Source organism: Corvus kubaryi, unplaced genomic scaffold (genome assembly GCF_017639235.1).
Source record: "Corvus kubaryi isolate FWS band 111438036 unplaced genomic scaffold, C.kubaryi_AGA036_p1.0 37300, whole genome shotgun sequence".
NCBI lineage: Eukaryota > Metazoa > Chordata > Aves > Passeriformes > Corvidae > Corvus > Corvus kubaryi.
The window spans coordinates 7,284,066-7,300,846 of NW_024581093.1; the positions used below are offsets into that span (position 1 = coordinate 7,284,066).

Below are 16,781 nucleotides of genomic sequence, written 5' to 3' on the forward strand. Positions count from 1 at the left end.
CCTGGAGGGGAGCTGGGCTGAAGGCCCAAATCTGCCCCCGTGGTGCACGCACATGCACACCCACACTCACACACACGCGCACGCACACTCACATACACGCACAATCACACACGCATACTCGCACACCGGGGGCGGCTACGAGAGCTCAGGGTAGCAGCTTGCGAGGGGCGCGTGCCCCTTTGGTTATTCCGGAGCCCCTTAGGCTTCTCTCCGGCCCCTCCGGAGGCAGCCGAGCGCGGCGCGGCCGCCGCCGGGAGGAGCCGCGCGGTGCCGGAGGGGCCCCGCCGCCGCCGGTGCGAGCCCCCGCCGGGCGCTGTCCAGCGCGAACCGCCTGAACGCCGCGCCGGGACCCGCCCGTCGGCCCGCGCAGCCCCGGATTCCTGCGCCAGGACCCGCACCCCGCTCCCCGCGTCCCATCCACACCCATCTCTCAGCCTCTGCCCCTCGCTAAGCAACCCCGGTCCCGGGGGGGCCCCTCCCAGCCGCGGATCCCTCTGCAACCACCAGCATCGCAAAGCGGCAACCGCTCCCAGCTGAAATCCAGACCCTGAACCAGCGCCCAGGCTTGTTCCGTGATGGCGCCCGCCTCCAACCAGCCCGTCATGTTTATAGCGGTGGGAGGACGGGGTATTTCATTGTATTTTAATTTAAAAAAAAAAAAAAAGGAGTGGGGGGGAGAATAGTCGCACCACGGGTGTACCTCCACCCCTATTAGCCTTCCCTGCGCCTGCTTTCCTACGGGGTGCATTTACACCAGCCACGGGGATGCTTGGAAGAGACCTTGCAGTGGGGCTTTTCACTGCTGTTTATTGCACGGTTACATCTAATTAAACACAGGAAGAGGGTGTGGGAAGCCCCAGCGAGGAGCGGCGCCGAGTACCATAGGGAGACCCGGATCCCAGAGCAGGAGAGGTTTGAATGAGATGAGCGGCCAAGCTCGTCGTTCATTAATTAAAAGGAGAAGATAGAAGCTCAATAAAAGGGGCTTTCAGTGATAGGGAGCCTTGGTTTAAATCCGCAGAGCCGGCAGATAACACCCCGACATTAAGCTTAACTGACAGCGGTTCGCTTCACGGGGACATCTGCGCGGAGGGGGAAGGTGGGCTGCCGGCCTCCCCCCACCGCCGCCGGGGGCGAGGCCGCGGGGCGACGCTTCAGCACCAGCGGGCCCTGGACAGCGCCGGGAGCGGCGGCGGCCCCGCCGCGCTGTGCCTGCGCGGTCCCCTCAGGTAAACATGGCGCCCGCGGCCCTCGCTCACCTCCGCGAGCCCCCGCCCCGCTCTCCCGCCCCGCACCGCCGCTCGCTCGCCCCCCCACCTGCGGGACTTACTTCATTTGCTTCACGATGGTGCTTTTTCCCGACTCTCCGGCTCCTGTTGGAAAAGAGATGAGGTGGGATAAGCGCGGGGAAGGAGGAGGAGGAGGGGGGCAATGGGGGGCGACCGGCGGGTTCTCACCGAGCAGGAGGAGTTTCACGTCTTTGGCCGCGCTGATCCCGTCCTCCTTCAGGTTCTTCTCGATGGCCTTGCTCCGCTCCAGGGCGGCTCTTTCCTCAGCACTCAGGGTACATCCCATGGCGGCGATGAAAATTTTAAAAAAAAATTAAAAAAAAAAAAGGGGGGGGAGGGGGGATGCAGCCCCCGCCGCCTCGGCTGGCTCCCGCGGGCAGAGAGGAGGAGGCGGCCGGGGGGCAATAAAAGAATTACAGCAAATGGCCGTGAGGCTCCGGGTAGCGCAGCGCCTCCGCGGCGGGGCTCCCGGCTCCCTCCTGCCCCTCTCTCCCCGCGCCCGAGCGCTCAGTGCATCCAGCGGGGCTGCTGCGGGCACGGCGAGCTCTTCCCGGCCGGGAGGCGGAGGCGGGGGAGGAGGTGGAGGAGAAGGAGGAGGAAGCGGGTTGGCGGCAGGGGAGGGTCCGTCCCTCTCCCGTGCTCCCGGCTGTCGCTGTCCCCTCCTCGGCGGGCGGCGGCGGAGCCGAATGGAGGCGCGGGAGCGGCGGCGGGCGAGCGGGCGGGAGGAGGGAGCGCGGGGGCGCGCCGAGCTGCGCGCTCCCGCCGGCCTCGCCCGCGCCCGTGACGCGCGCGGCTCGCGCATGCTCGGGGCGGCCCCACCCGGCCCCCGGCCCGCTCCCGCTGCCTGCGGCAGGGTACCGCCACACGGCACGGACGGAGGTCGCGGTCCCGGTGCCCGTCCCTTGCCCCGGGCTCTGGCGCCTGTCCCCAGACGGGAGAGGCCGTGGCTCGGGCTGCTGTCTCCTTTTCCCAGTGACTCAGAGCTGGGGTCTGCCTTGGTGGAGGGTCTAGAGGGCAAGCCGTACGAGGAGCGGCTGAGGGCGCTTGGCTTGTTCAGCGTGGAGAAGAGATTGAGGGCAGAGCTCGTCGTGGGCTGCAGCTTCCTCAGGAGGGGCAGTGGAGGGGCAGCACTTGCTTGCTGTGACAGGACACGAGGGAACGGCTGGAGTTGTGCCGGGGGAATTAGGTTGGATATTAGGAAAAGGTTCTTCACCCATCATGTGCTTGAGCACTGAAACAGGGTGCCCAGGGCAGTGATCACAGCACTAAGACTGACAGAGTTCAAGAAGCATTTCGTCAAGGCTCTCCGGCTCGTGGTGTAACTCTCAAGGATGTCCTGTTCAGGGCCAGGAGCTGGGCTCGATGTTCCTTGTGGGTCCCATCCAACTCAGGACATTCCTTGATTCTGTGGTCTGGGCCAGCAGAGCAGGGTTGAGCGCCTCAGTGCTTGGGGATGGGACAGCACTGTGTGGACGTGGGCACTCGGCTCCCCTGGGCCCTGCCCCATGCGCTGTGGAGGCCCTGGCTCCCCACGTGCCTTGAGGGTTCCCCACAGCTGCTGCACCCACACCCTGTGCCTGCCCCCGCTCCACAGTGCCCTGTTTGTGACCTGACCTGCGAGGAGGAGCCCTTTGGGAGCTCTTTGATCAACACTTGCAACATGAATCGTTTACATGCTCTATGCAAAGCATCAGGTTTCACCACCATGTTGGATTATGTTTTCCATCAGCGTAATTAACAGATGGTTTGGGTTTTTGTGTTGCAGTGTGGTCACAGATCTCACCAGATGACCTGCCTTCTTTTCATAACCATTCCATGACATCTAACAGTGATTTAAGAATTCTAGTGAGTTAAAATCCCACAATTTTCCTGGCAGGCTTTGCCATTTCAGAAGGTTGGAAAAGAGAGAAGAAAATAAATGTCAGTGGGGAAAATAAAATAAATAGAACTTTGTTTAAAATGCTTTCCTACAGGCCCAGACAAGTCGCAATATACTCAACTTTAATCCATAACATTGATTGATATGTATGATTGATAATCTAGCTATAAAAAGATCTAGAGAGGAAAGAAGGAAGTGTTGAGCACAGCGAAGTAAAATGCATCAAACTAAAATGAAGATAATAAAGGATTGCTACCTGATCCGTGGAAAGGACACTCACCATTTCAGTAAACAAGAAATCTGCAAAGGGAGGTTTGGTTGTTCGGAAGTAGATGTGAATGCTGAGGCTGCGGATTTTGCCTCTGAAAGCCACTCCACCTCTCTGCCAAAAAGCACCCAACTACAGGAGGCTTGACAGGAACATCCCTGTGCTGTGGGCAGGAAATGCAGGACTGCCCCACAAAGCTCGGGGAAGGCAGGGGGCTGCTGTTCCTGCTGTTGGGTGTGGGTGACCATGTGCTTATACTGTGTTGGTTTTCCACTTGGAACCTCTGATCGCTGCCCCCTGTGATCATTTTACCTGCTGTCCTGAGTTCACCAGTTCCCACAGCCAAGACCCTTTCTTTAGGGGTAGAAATACCATTTCTAATAGCACTTAGAGCATTTTAAGCTGTCATGTTCTTCCTTCCAGGCAACCATCATCTCCTCCCAGTTTCCCATCCCTTCTTCCTCTCAGAACATGTTCTTCCCATTTTCCCTCCTCACCTCTGAAATGAAAGGGAAAAACAGGACATGCGGTTAACGAGGTAAAGAGGGGATATGAAAGGAGAGCAGACAAAAGAAAGTAAAAGGTAACTCAGTCTATTCAAGGACCAGTAATATTTACCACACATTTGTGAGCTAATAGATGCGGTATATTTGAATTTTGGGTAATTTATTTCTGGAAGCTCAGGGAGCTGAGATGGACAAGCAAGCCTACAGCATGTGTTCAGCAGGGAATAAATGGAGATGGGTGCGGCTATAGAGCAGTTCCTGCTCTTTCATATTCACACAAATCTCATGTGTAAAATCAATAAGATCAGAATTTCAATCAATAAGTTTCATTTCAATGGTTCTAGCCAGAGGGAATTATGAAGAGTGCTGTATAGGAAAAACACAATGAAGAAATCCAAAGACGGTGTCCTCATGAGATGGCTGCATTTTCTTCCCGTCTCCTCCAACAGCTTGCCAGCCTTGGACTCATATTGGGAAACTCTCCAAGGGCTTTACTAAGAGAATTAGTCTTTCGTATCAGCCTCTGGCTACTCGTTATCTGACAAATTTGTAGCCCAAGCTTCCTGCCATGGAGAAAATTATTTCTCTTCTTCTTGACCAGTGTGGAGTCTGCACTCAGCCCTTTGTCCCATGAACATCCCCATTCCTACACAATAATCTGCTAATTTCTTTCTTAAGGGAAAATCAGAAATTGGCAAGTTTTTTCCTTACTCTCTTAGCTCTCAGAAAAATTCAGGGGAGCAGCTGTGAAATTGAACCATTTCTGAGCCATTTTTTTTGCTGCTGCTAACTGAGCAGAGCTGTAGGAAATGTTTCTTTTGAAATTTTCTTAGAGGGAAATTTCATTTTTTAAAAAAATCTGCTTATTCATGGCAGATGAATTTCAAGAACCTGAAAGAAAAAAGACTACCTCCTCCACCAAACAAAATGCATTCCAGCCTACTTGGCTTTTGAGATAAATATATAGGGTTTTGTTGCTGAAAAAGATGTTTCCCTTTTTCAAGAGCTGACAGAAGTCCTCTTTTAATAAAAAGTGGTTGCTGGTAGTAACAACTTCAGATGAAAATAGGCTTCTTTTTTTTCCCCTTGTAAATGAGAGAACCTCTCCATTAAAGGTGGAGAGGAAGAACTTTCTGGCTGTTCCTGCAGTTAAACTATTTCATCAAGGTGCATAAAGAACCTACTTGTTTCTGCTCTCTCTTCCAAACCTAAGAGTCAGCAGTGTATTTTAAACTGAAGTCTTTATTCTCCTGTATCTGATCTGTGCCTCAGCAAAACCCAGCTTCTTTCTGCAATCAGTTTTCAACCATTGTGCTAGAAAAGTTAATCAGATAGTCTTCTTTAAGAAGTGAAGGGTGGTAACAGGACTGATGGATGCCTTTGAAAAAGACTGTGCCAAAGTGATGTTGCGGGGTAAATTACAACTTTATGATCTCGCCTGTCTCGTCCTGTTCTGGGGACTTCCAGACTGGGGAGAGATGAACCCTCCAGCACATCACCATCCTGGGCTCTGCTACCCAGCTCAAGGGTTTGTAGAGTGCTCTGGCTTTCTTCCTAGAATTGCAGAATGTTTGGAGTGGAAGGGACCTTTCAAAGCCATCTAGTCCAACCCCTCCTCAGTGAGCAGGGACAATTTCAACTAGACTGTGTTGCTCAGAGCCTTCCCCAGTCTTGCCTTGAATGTTTCCAGGAATGGAGCATTCACCACCTCTCTGGGAACCTACAATGTCTCACCCCCTTCAAAATCAAACATTTCTTCCTTATATCTAATTTAAATCTACCCTCTTCTGGTGTATAACCATTACTCCTTTTCTTATGGCAACAGATCTTACTGAAAAGTTTGTTCCCATAGCCAGGAGGTAGTAAAGAGGGGTGAGAAAACTATTCTGTGGACTTTGAAAAAGTCTCATAGCTACCATGACACTCCCACCACCACAACTGAGGTTGCAATAGTATTGGAGGGAATACCACATGGGATCCATCCCCGTAATTAGTTGATATTGCGGGATCAGCACATCCTCAGAGAACTGGTGGGTGGGATGAGGAGGGAGTGGGGCAAGCCCAGAATGATGTGACTGTAGGAGGAAAGCTGCAGAGCTTTGCAGCTTGTCTTTCCCCTGCTGCTTCGGGATTGTTCTGTCCAATCTATAATCTTATATTCCTTCAGTACAGTTTTAATGTACGTGCTAATGGAACGGCCACCAATCCCACGGAGAGATAGCGATGCATTCTAGCAGATCTCACCATTAGGAAGTTTTCCCCGGATATTCAGCTTAATTTTTCATTCTTTAAATTGATGTCAATTACCCACCAGCTAAACCTAGTTATGCAGTGGAAGACAGGTTTAAAATACTGCATGATCTCACTAAATTGGAGAAATGGACAGAAATCAATACAATGAGAGGCAATAAGAACGCCCATAAAGGTTAAATGGTTGATGCAGGAAGGATTAATTAAATGCACAGATACTGGGTTAAATTGCAGATATCCGTACTTCACTCTTACTCCATACCCCACAAATATGTTCTACTCCAGCAAATCAAATGAAGTAGCACCTTAGAATTTGACTAGCGATTTAGAGAAGTAAAGATGAGTATTAAGGGAAGAGATGGTCTGGGGTGGATTTATTGTGTAGAAAATTGGCTATAAAAAAAGAATGAGACACCAAGAGTAAAAAAAAAAAGTGACCTGTCAATAAGTATAATTGGTGTCAAGAAGTAATTTGGACAGCCTGATGGAGTCTAGAGAAATGCTGAAAAAGCTACTTCTGTTGTTAGTTTTTCATGCCTCTCTGGGTGGGCGATGATAACTACAGTACCTGGGAGTCACTGACTGGAGTCACCAGCTCCTGTCTTGGAACTGGGTGAAGTTTTTGGGCTATGGCTCATGGGGTTAACACATTTGCATGGCAGAGAGATACAACAGCCTGTCTTCAAAGTACTTGGAACTAACCTTAGAAAGTTTTCTGTTCAGGTCTGTCATGCCACAGAGAGGAGAACAGGATGTATTCTGGGGAAAGTAACAAATGCCAGAGAGAAGATCTGCAGAGGAAGCTGAGAACTGCATGTACCAGGGCTGGAGGAGGTCCTGGGGCTGTCTACCAGTCCCAGAAGACAGCAGCTGAATGAAAGCACTGCTCAGTACTGTGCTTCAAACCAACGATTTCCTGAGGATCCACATCAGTTTCTGCCCAATAAAGTCTTTTTAATATAAAATTAAAGGCTTCTACTGCTTATTTTAAGAAGATGTTTATTGTGTGGCCTGAAATAGGAGATTACCTAAATCATCAGAGAGCCCCAAGTGATGGTTTCTCAAAGTGAGAAAGAACTTGTCAATAACCCTTGATGTAGTGTAAGCTTCTCTCTCTTTTCTGTAATGACTTTCAACTCCCAGCTCTAAGGAGTCTTTGCAGTGTCAATGTTTTCCATTTTCTAGTGGTTCAGGGACACATGGTGGCTAAAAGTCTTGTAGGCCTACAAAAAAAAATCGTAAGTGAAGTGATTAACTCTTTTGCTGCTGGTCATTGAGAGGAAATCAGTACAGTTTCCCTCATGGGTCTTTTCACTGTTAGGTTTAGGTTTGCATAATGATGGGCTGTTTTCTGCCCCTTCATCTGATCCAATTTCTACTTGTATGGTAGTGCAGATATTTCTACTTCTATGGTGATAGAAGAACCTAAATGGAACAGAACTGTAAGTGGGGAAGAAGCTGACATCTATCCACATTCCACAGTAGGAAGTATATAATAGCATGGCTGATTCAGCAGGTGCACCAGTAACCTTGAAAAGCCACAAAACTGAAGCCATGCGATGTTGCCCTTCAGGGAAGGGTGAAATGGTGCCAAAAATGAGACAGGGTAGCCGACCTTGGCTTGGAGCTTAATGACAACAAGGATCCGTCAGCCCTTTACTACTTCTGTTTCCACAACATCAAAGGTGATGATTTAGTAGGAATTAAATTGTTCCAGCCACAATCCAGGAGTGCTGGTTAGAGTCAAAGTCTTGATTACTTTGTGTAGGAAAATCAGTCATTGCTTGGTCTTGGTGAAACTGAGCTTAACCTTCTGCATTGCGCATTCAAGCTCAGACATGCTACTGATTGCACACAAGTGTCATTTCATTCAGCTACTGTCATCAGATGCAAGACTTGGATAGACAATTAAAGTGGCTCCATTTACAGCACTTCAGGAACATTCCTGGTTTTGTATAAATGCTATCCAGAAACCTTGCAGCTCTCATTCACACAATTAGTCCTGATGAGTGATCTTATTGAGGAATGCTAATTCAGTCCCTGAAAATATCAGTGTATACTTATAAGATTCACAGCTCTCAGAAGCTAACTCCAAGTACAAATATACCATTAGTTACCTACAACTCCTGCACTTTTTCTCTGCAGAAACCTCTCGATTTTTTAAAACAGAATTATCATTGCTTTTCTATTAGAAATATCTATTAAAATATTTAAAAGAAGCATCAGCTCTACCAAGTGTTGTTTCAATGTTATGCAGTGCTTCCTGATTCTAAGTACTGATGTGATTCACAAAGGCTGGCTTTAGCTGACAGAGGCTGTAATCAGTGGAGGAAAAGAGACACTCCTCTGGAGGATGAATAACAGGAATCATCTCTCACCTCTGATTTTGAAGAGAGCCCACAGACTGGCTGTCCTTGGCTGAAGCTAACCTTCGCGAGTATCCCTCACAATGCCCTGAGACAAGGACTTGCTTTCATAGGGAGGGGATGTGGGAGAACAAATTCTGCACGTGCAAAACAGGCAGTGGTATTCTGAGAAGGTCATGTTGGGGGAAATGACATCTCAGGCAAGAATGAAACAGTACCTGAAGATCCGTATTTGGAGTATCAGTGCACTCAATATCAAAATATTGGCTGGATGCTAAACCTGATCCAGGTTCAAAAAGCAGAAGGAAAAAGTCCTGTAGAAAAGATCCATCAAAGGTTATTAAATACAGAAAATTACTGCCTCTGGCTAAAGCTGTCCCCGGGTGACAGACTGTCAGGAGCATGAGTGCAGGAGGAGAGGCTGCTGTGCTCGTATCCCTCCTAGCGCAGCCTCCACCAGCCTTGGAGAGAGTCAGGGAGGCTGGGCAGCTCATCAGTCTGCCATGGTGTGGCCATTCTTACCTACTGAGTGTGGCTGTGGCCACCAAGTATCGTAAAACTTACCAAGAGGGGGGATGTGTCCCTAGGAGCTGCTGTTGGCTGTTTCTCTGGGTTTCACCAGGCAGCAGTGAAACTCCCCGTGATTTCAGTGATGTCAGAAACCAAGCGTCTGGCCAGCTCAAGAGAGTTCTACATTAATGACTAAGGTGTTGAAAAATGCATTGTCACAGCATGAAGAATTCAATTTCTGTAGTAGTCCAACTTGTCTGAGATATATTTGACTGTTGCCTGGACCAGAAGATCTGAAAATTGGCTGAAAATGCTTATTCTGTGGCTGAAGAAGGGTTTTTTCAAATGCACTGCATGAGTTCCCTGATCTCCTAACAGAATTGTGTCCAGGAGATTTGGGTGCTGGGGTGGGATCTCTGGCAACCTGCATCAATAGTTCATGTGGATATTAAGCTGGCTGGCTCTTGCTTTGTTGAATTCATGAAATGTTGTATTATCTTCACCTCCTTTACTGCTGGAAAACAATTACATTAAATTATTAACCACCTGTCCTCTTCCACCTTTCAGCAGGTAGTCCTATAGTTTGGCTATATTGCTATAGCTATTGGCTATAGTTGTTCTTTTTTGGGATGAACAGATATGTAAATATAAGTTATTAATATCCTCATGATTTTTTTAAAAATCTTTGGAAAAGGTAGATAATCCATTAGCATACATATAAGAATGATATTTCTTTCTACCCTCTCTCCTTTTCCTTGCTTGATATGAAGAACAAAACAGGTCAATGGGAAGGGTTTTTTAAGTACTGAAGATGAATGTGGCAGGATTTAACCTGTATGCAAAGCTGGAAGTTGTTTGGAAGAGAGAAAATTCTGGCTGTATGTAAGTCCATTGCCTTCAACAGGCTGATTCCAAGGTAGAATTAAAATGTGTTTTCTCTACAGCAGAAAGTAAGGGTCTTAGCAGTTATTTTTTCTTCCTGATGATAATCAGTGGTTGTAGAGGGTTTGGAGGTTCATGTGACAGCCGTAGATCTCTTCTGTCCCAGGACAGCCCTGACCTGCACGAGCTGAACACCAGAGGCACGTACGGGAATGGACCTGTACTCCTGGCAGGAGGAGGATGGTTCAGGAGGGGTCTCTGGCAGCTCAGCACCACAAGTGTTATCAAGCAAATAAAATGTGGCCCCGCCCCCCCCCCCCCCATCAGCCCTGTCTACTTTAGCATATGATTACAAAATAATCAAACCAAAGCTCAGGAAGGAACTGAGGATATATCCTGGGCAGTTTTGACATAAAAAAGTAGTGAGGTCATGTATTTCCTCTATCCATTATAGCAAATGGGTCATACTGGCTGGCTGGCTCAGGAATAAATACAGTTTTAATCTCTTAACCAAGTCTACAGCAAATGAGTCTCAGTGAATCCCAGCTAAATGAAGAGATATAATGGATATATTTGAGGAAAGAAAAATCTGCTTTCAGTGTGGCTGTGCTGCTGGGTGAGTGGGTTGCTGGGCTCACCCTCCATTCCTGTGTGCCCAGGCGAGCCAGAGGATTTTGGGAATGACCAAGTCATGGTGAGGCTGCACAGTGATGCACCCCTTGATCACACCACTCCAGGAGCAGCCCAGGAGGCCACCCTGCCATGGGATAGTTGGTCACCATCCTGAGCCTTCTGTGATGAGCAAGTGGCTTCCGTGGTTGCTGGGTGATGGCAGCACTGAACAGCAGCGCAAACACATGCTTGTGTTGCTGGGCTGGTCCAAGGCAGGGGCTGGTAAAGCACAAATCTCTGCCTGTTTTTCTCTTTCCTTGTAGGAACTTCAGCCCCATGTCTTACTCTTGGGTCCTGGTCTCTGCAGTGAAACTGCAGTGTGTTTTCCTGTGGAATATAAGACAATATGGAAATTAGGCTGTGCATTACTACCAGGGGGTCACAAAGAGAACCCCAAATCCTGGATGCCATCTCAAAAGGGGCTGCTCTTTTCTCTGAAAATCATTTTCACAATTTCTTTTGCAGTGCTATGGAGAAATACATCCCAAGTCTTCAAGCATTTGCTCAGGTTGCAGTAACAGGGAGCATTGCAGGGAACAGAAGAACAGGGCACTGAATCCTTAAGTATATACAGAGTTATCAAGTGGTATCTAAGTTCCTTGGGTTATGACCATAGCAGGACATGTAGGTCCCTACTGTCTCCCTCCTAAAATCTCCATCTGGTTCCACTAGACACATAGGAAGAATGATGGAGTGTGTCTGAACAACTTTTGGGATTGTATGGGGCAGATGGAAGTCTAACAAAATTCCTTACTTTATAGAAAGAAGTGATAAAACCTTATCTGAAGAAGATCTGAACCTGTAAAAATCTCAGGTGTCTGAGATCCTTCTCCAGACCATATTTTACATTTCCTCTTTTCTTCCTGTGATGTTTTGTCTCCAGATTTTTTCTCCTTCTCTCTTAACTGTCTTTCCTCATTTCATTCCACACTGCTATTCCCAGTTTTTTTTCTTGCTCAAATTCCTGCTCCCTTTTAGAGAGCATGGGGGTAGCTGGGAAGATGTCTGTGAGTCACAGATAAACAATCTCCTCTGTGAGTAACTATTTCAGATCTTGCCTTGCAATGACACAGGGTGCTGTCGGTGCCTGTTAAAGAGAAACCCTCCTTTGGGAGCGTGTCCTTGCTAACTAGGAAGCTTTTATCTTCCAAATACCTTTAAACCCACACTTGAGTCTGTGTTTGCTTGTCTCAAGACAAAACTCAGTAGTTACTGTTGGTGGTGCCAAGGTGAGATGATGTGAGCCTGTGGATACGAGTGCCCTGCTCTGGGTTTGCTTGCTCTCTGCACTGCCAGGAAGCTCTCTGAAGGTGGTTGGACACTGTTTATTTGCACAAGGCTGGGTGCTGCAAGAATTATGCTTACATGACTTCAGCTTAGAGCAGGGCAGATCCTGGCAGGGGGATGTGTTCCCCCACACTACGTTTGAGTGGGAGATTCTGGAAAAATTGTCATTATTTGGGGCAATATCAACACACCTGGTAGTGATCCCCCAGACACCCTCCATGCCAGTGTGACAGCCTGAAAAATGCTTTTTTCATGTGACACTACTTTGGGGCCAGATCTAGGGAGCAGGAGGTGCCCAATCCTTCCTCTTTGGGTTTCTCAAGACGTGTTTTTTCTGGGACCACTTGGTATGATGAGATGAAGAGCTTCAGGTTTGTGGCACGCTGCCTGTGTCCCAGTGGCTGTAGCATTTCAGGAAGGCGCATCAGGATGTGCATTGCAAGTCCTAATTTTTTTTGCCAGATTTGCCCTGTTGATGTCCCTGTGGTGGTGGCCCTGAGTGGGCACCATATGAGAGGAGAGCAGTTGTTTCCTACTGGTGAAGAGCAACTGAGGCAGCTCCTGTCTGTGCAGTGCCTTTGCTGATGCAGTTTTGCTTTTCCCCTGTGACAGGACAGTCTTACCTTGGTTTGCTTGGCTTTATTGAGAGAAACAAGCTGAAGGGGTAGGAGTTATCTGAAACTCCCACTCATCTGCCTGGTACATTGCTTCTCTTGCAGAATATTTAGCTTTCAGGCCATGGAGACTGCATCAAGCTTCATCAGCTGATGTTGAACGTTTTTGAAGTTTCAATTGCTTCCTTGCCTGAGATGGAGCTATCATTTTTATTGCTTTGGTTGCTTAGGCAGGGAAAGGGAAAGATGAACAAATCAGTACAGCCCTCTTGAATTAGGATTGATTTTCATGAATTCTTCTTGTTGATTTTGAAACACAATTGTTTCTAAAACATTTAATTGATTGAGGTTTTTTCTTTCTTCATTCTTTTCAGCAGCATTTGTCCTCAGCCATTTGCCACTGCTGGGAGAGGAAAAAAAAGAAAATAAGCTCTGTGTGAGATCAAGATTTCAACGCATTACACACCAAAACATTTGTTGCTATTTACTTTTAATAGTGCCCTTCTGAGGCTGCACGGCTACAGCTGCCATCTGTTCGGGATTACGCTTTGGAACTCCTGGTTTCTCTGCAAACCTCCCGCCTGGCGCTGCTCCGCTGGCAGAGGGAAGAGGTGGTGGGGACAGGGCTGGCTGCAGGGGAACAGCACCTTCACAGCTGGAGCTGCAATCCTGGTTGTCAGGGGACCACCAAGATGGAAAAAGATTGCAGTTAGTGAAGGTGACTCCAGAGCATTTTTTCCAAGAGTCAGTGAGATATTCATTATGTGTTTGTTGAAACACCAGAGAGGGCCATGACAGGAGTGTTGCTACTCATCTCTGTTTAGTCAGACAGCAGGGTGATGTGGCTAGCATGTACCTGGGCCCCTGCAAAAACCTCTGCCCAGCTCAGCTCCTGAGCTGTGTGAGGTGGTGGCAGGACAGAGTTTTTCAAGGTGCAGGGGAAAAACACCATCCCCTGAAGTGGCAGGAGCACAGCTGTGTCGTGGAGTCCATCTCGCAGGCGGGGTGAGTAACTTCCAGTGCTGGAAATCCCTCAGGCAGCAAGTGTGCTTCATCACTTGATGAATCAACTGAGGGAGGTTTACTTCAGGAGCCAGTGCAGGCTGTGTTTAGCTCTGTGCTTTGGGAATAAAGGGCTTTTCCAGTACAAGAAACATGAGGTTTCATTGTGGTGTGGTCTTTTTCTCTCTTGTCCAAAACAGGTTTGTGCAAAAGGTCTAAGCAAAGTCTCTGGGATTCATTTGGCAAGGAAAAGGATGGACCTTCTGTTGCCAGATGTGCAGGCCCTGCTCTGAACTTACAATTTTCAATGGCTCCAAGAGCTTTCACTATTCCCTGCAGGTGGTGGGAAGCTGGAGAGTCCCACTGACCAGCTGCAAACCCAATGGAGATGCTGGCACAGCATTTTCCTCCCTGCTTGGATCTGCCTTACAAGCTCTAATGGCAACAGATGCTAATTGTTAACATAACAGTCGTCACCTTTGTGGCTGTAACTCTTCTCTACGTGTCCCTGTACCCTTAGCCCATCCCAGCTCCCACATTACTGATATGACAAATGGTTAAGCTATGCAGGAGCTTGGAGATGGGTCTGTGTTTACCAGCTTTGCAAATCAAAAAAATGATGTAATAAAGGCTGAACTCAGGGTATTGCTTGAGCCTGTGTCAGGGAATTCTGGCTGCCTGAAAGGGTCCTGCTTTTTGCAACATGGACTTCTGAGGCCAAATTAATGAAATTTCTCAGAGACACAAAAAATGAGCACTGTTTTTCACAAGTATTCAGCAAACAAGAATTCTTGTTGTGCCAGGCTGTACAGATGAAGGAAATTTGTTTCTCTGGGCTGGATTCTGGATGCTTTTTTTGCATTTTTTGACTTGTGAGCTTGGATATCTGGGGAAAGTCTGAATTATGGATGATACAGTAGCACGGTTCCTCTGGGTCCCCAGTATGTGCTCTGAGTCCCCAGTACACTTCTGCTACAGAGGCTAAATGGATCTGCTTTTCTAGATAGTCTCTTACTCAGATTTGTAATTACAGCTAGAAATAATAAATTTTTTAGAAACTGACAGAGTTTAACCTCCCAAGCGGTGAGCAGTTTTTAAAAATTGCCCTGGTGCATCTCAGTGACTTGAGTAAATTAGAGAAATATATCCTCTCATGTGCTTCTTGTCTATTACGCTTCTGCTGCCCAGAAATTATTTGTACAGCTAGCAAAGAGGCAAGCCAAGACAGCGTCCCTGTTTATAGCAGTGCTGCCATTTGGAGGATCTATTCTTGCTTTGGATCACCCTGTCCATGGAAACTCCAGTCCCCAGAGCAGCACAGTGGGCTCAGCGCTGGCACTTGGCATTCCTCAGCCAGCCCAGGGAAGACGGTTTGGGAGAAATCAGTGTGGTTTTGTGGTTTGGTTCTCAGCTTTCAATGGTAATGAGCTGCTCTGCATTTGGTGTGCACAGTACAGCTGCTCCAGTGCAGCCCAAGGATGGGCTCATCCAACTATTTTGGTTCACACCCCAGATTTTTATAGGTTTATCACTAATCACTTTGCATAACCATGGTGGAAACATATGCAAGGTTGGTTGTGCAGAGGCTTTACACTAGTTTGACCATGTTGACTCAGAAAAAAGTTTCTATGAACCTGGTGCCAGGTTTGTGAGGAGCTGGGGATGGGGAGGAATTTCTTTGCTCTTTAAGTGGCTAGATAGGCTGTGCTGTGATGTGCAAGCATTTAGGAGGTCTACTCTGGAACTAAACTACATGTTAGACCTTCTCATTTCCTCTAGGAATGTTTTTTCCCCCCTTGGTCTCTGTGTCAATAAGATCTGGACTGAAATCGTGCCAGTGCTTTTCCAGATAATATCACCAAATGCAAGGGAAAGGAATAATGCACTTCCTGGATGGGTCCCTGGGGGCTTGCAGCGCTTCTGGTGACTGCAGGGATTCTGGCTGTGGGCAGAGAGGGAGGCAAGAACCATCTGGACAGCACTGGGATGGGAACGCGGTGGCCAATTTTTTCTTGGACTAATCACATCAGGCAATGGAGCCAGCAGCAAACTGTGTCACGAAGAATGTAAAATATTGGCAACATCCCAGGCCTTTCCATTAGGGCTGGATTTCCCATCTCATCTTCCTCCTTCCTCAAACCCATGTTGATGCTGTTTTTTTCTTGAAGAATTAAAGTATGTCAGATTCTGGCTTCTGTCAGGTCACAGTGTTGTCAACTCAGGCATCCTGCCACAGCCCAGTAGAGTCTTAGGGAATCTGCTCTCTGAGGTTACGAAATCAAAGCTTGAATTGTAATAGAGGATTAATCTTTTCAAATTCACCTTTAGGCCATGAAATTCTGACCATCTCCATATTCATATTGTAAATGGGTTTTATATGTTTGCTGGAAAAAGCAAGGAGGTGGGATAGTTTGCATTCTCCTTGCTGGAAAGCAACACTTTTTAACCCTTTGAGTCTGATACATGTGGCTGGAGGGAGTGAGATTGGCTTTTTGCTGAAGGCTGGGGTTAAATTTGAGAGGCATGTGGGAGCTGAGACACAAGTGTGACCTTTCCCAGACCAGGTTCCCAGCACTCCAAGGCTGACCAGCATCATGGTTTGCAGCCTCTCCAGCGCTGGAAGGCTGGGCTAGCAGACCTTACCCAGAGGTCTTCACAGAGCTGCCTGCAGCACTCAGTCCCTGCTACAGCAGCATCAGCAGCATGGTCAGATTCAGTGCTGCTTTTCCACTGCAGCCGCTTGCTTGAGCTCAGGATTCAGCAACTCTTTGGACAGAGATCAAAGGCTTCATCAGAGAATGGGGGTGCTGTTGGTTCTGCTTGGTCTCTAATCAAAAAAGCACAACCCATCAGCAATTCTTGTTGACAGGACATGCAGGGCAGTGAATCCCTTCTTTCTTCCAGTGCTTAAGAGGTGGTTTTGATTTTCAGATGCGTGATTGTGTTCCTCAGTTGTCAGGCTGTGTTTAATTATTTAATTAGTCATGCAAATTTCTCTGGCATTTTTGTACATCCATGTTGTTACTCTAGCAATTAAAAGGCTGCTTTGATGAGCTCCTCTTGTGGTGCGTGGTGCAGCAGAGCCTGCTCAGCAAGGTTTGGATGGGGTGGGCGGTGAAGTGATGAAGGCTCACTGAAGGACCATCAGGGGTACGGAGAGGAGGGGTCTCCTCCTGGCAGTGGAAGACTGGTGATTTACCTGACCTTGAGAAACTGAAAATACCAAGCAATAGCTGGCCTCTGATGGAGTGAAATG

The 16,781-nt window shown here is 47.9% G+C and overlaps 1 protein-coding gene and 1 long non-coding RNA gene across 5 annotated transcripts in view; one reads left to right on the forward strand and one right to left on the reverse strand.

Annotated features, from left to right (window-relative positions):
- The window catches only part of GNAO1 (G protein subunit alpha o1), a 145,624-nt gene extending 143,618 nt beyond the window's left edge, over positions 1 to 2,006 (reverse strand). Inside the window, exons 1-2 of one of the 2 annotated variants that reach the window (XM_042027406.1) lie at positions 1,458 to 2,000; positions 1,331 to 1,373 (exon numbers count right to left, since the gene is read on the reverse strand). In XM_042027406.1, coding sequence (XP_041883340.1) covers positions 1,331 to 1,373; positions 1,458 to 1,575 — 161 coding nt within the window. In that variant the 5' untranslated portion in view covers positions 1,576 to 2,000. Of the gene's footprint in view, positions 1 to 1,330; positions 1,374 to 1,457 lie in introns of both variants that reach the window. The other variant, XM_042027407.1, reaches the window with a different exon arrangement.
- LOC121664246 lies at positions 1,246 to 14,671 on the forward strand. Of its 3 annotated transcripts, none has more exons than XR_006015901.1 (2): positions 1,246 to 1,392; positions 12,898 to 14,671. It is a non-coding gene; the product is annotated as an uncharacterized LOC121664246 (long non-coding RNA). The 3 variants fall into 3 exon arrangements; XR_006015902.1 differs by having other exon boundaries at positions 12,901 to 14,671; XR_006015900.1 differs by lacking the exon at positions 12,898 to 14,671 and adding an exon at positions 6,916 to 7,157.
- The last annotated feature ends 2,110 nt before the right edge of the window (positions 14,672 to 16,781 follow it).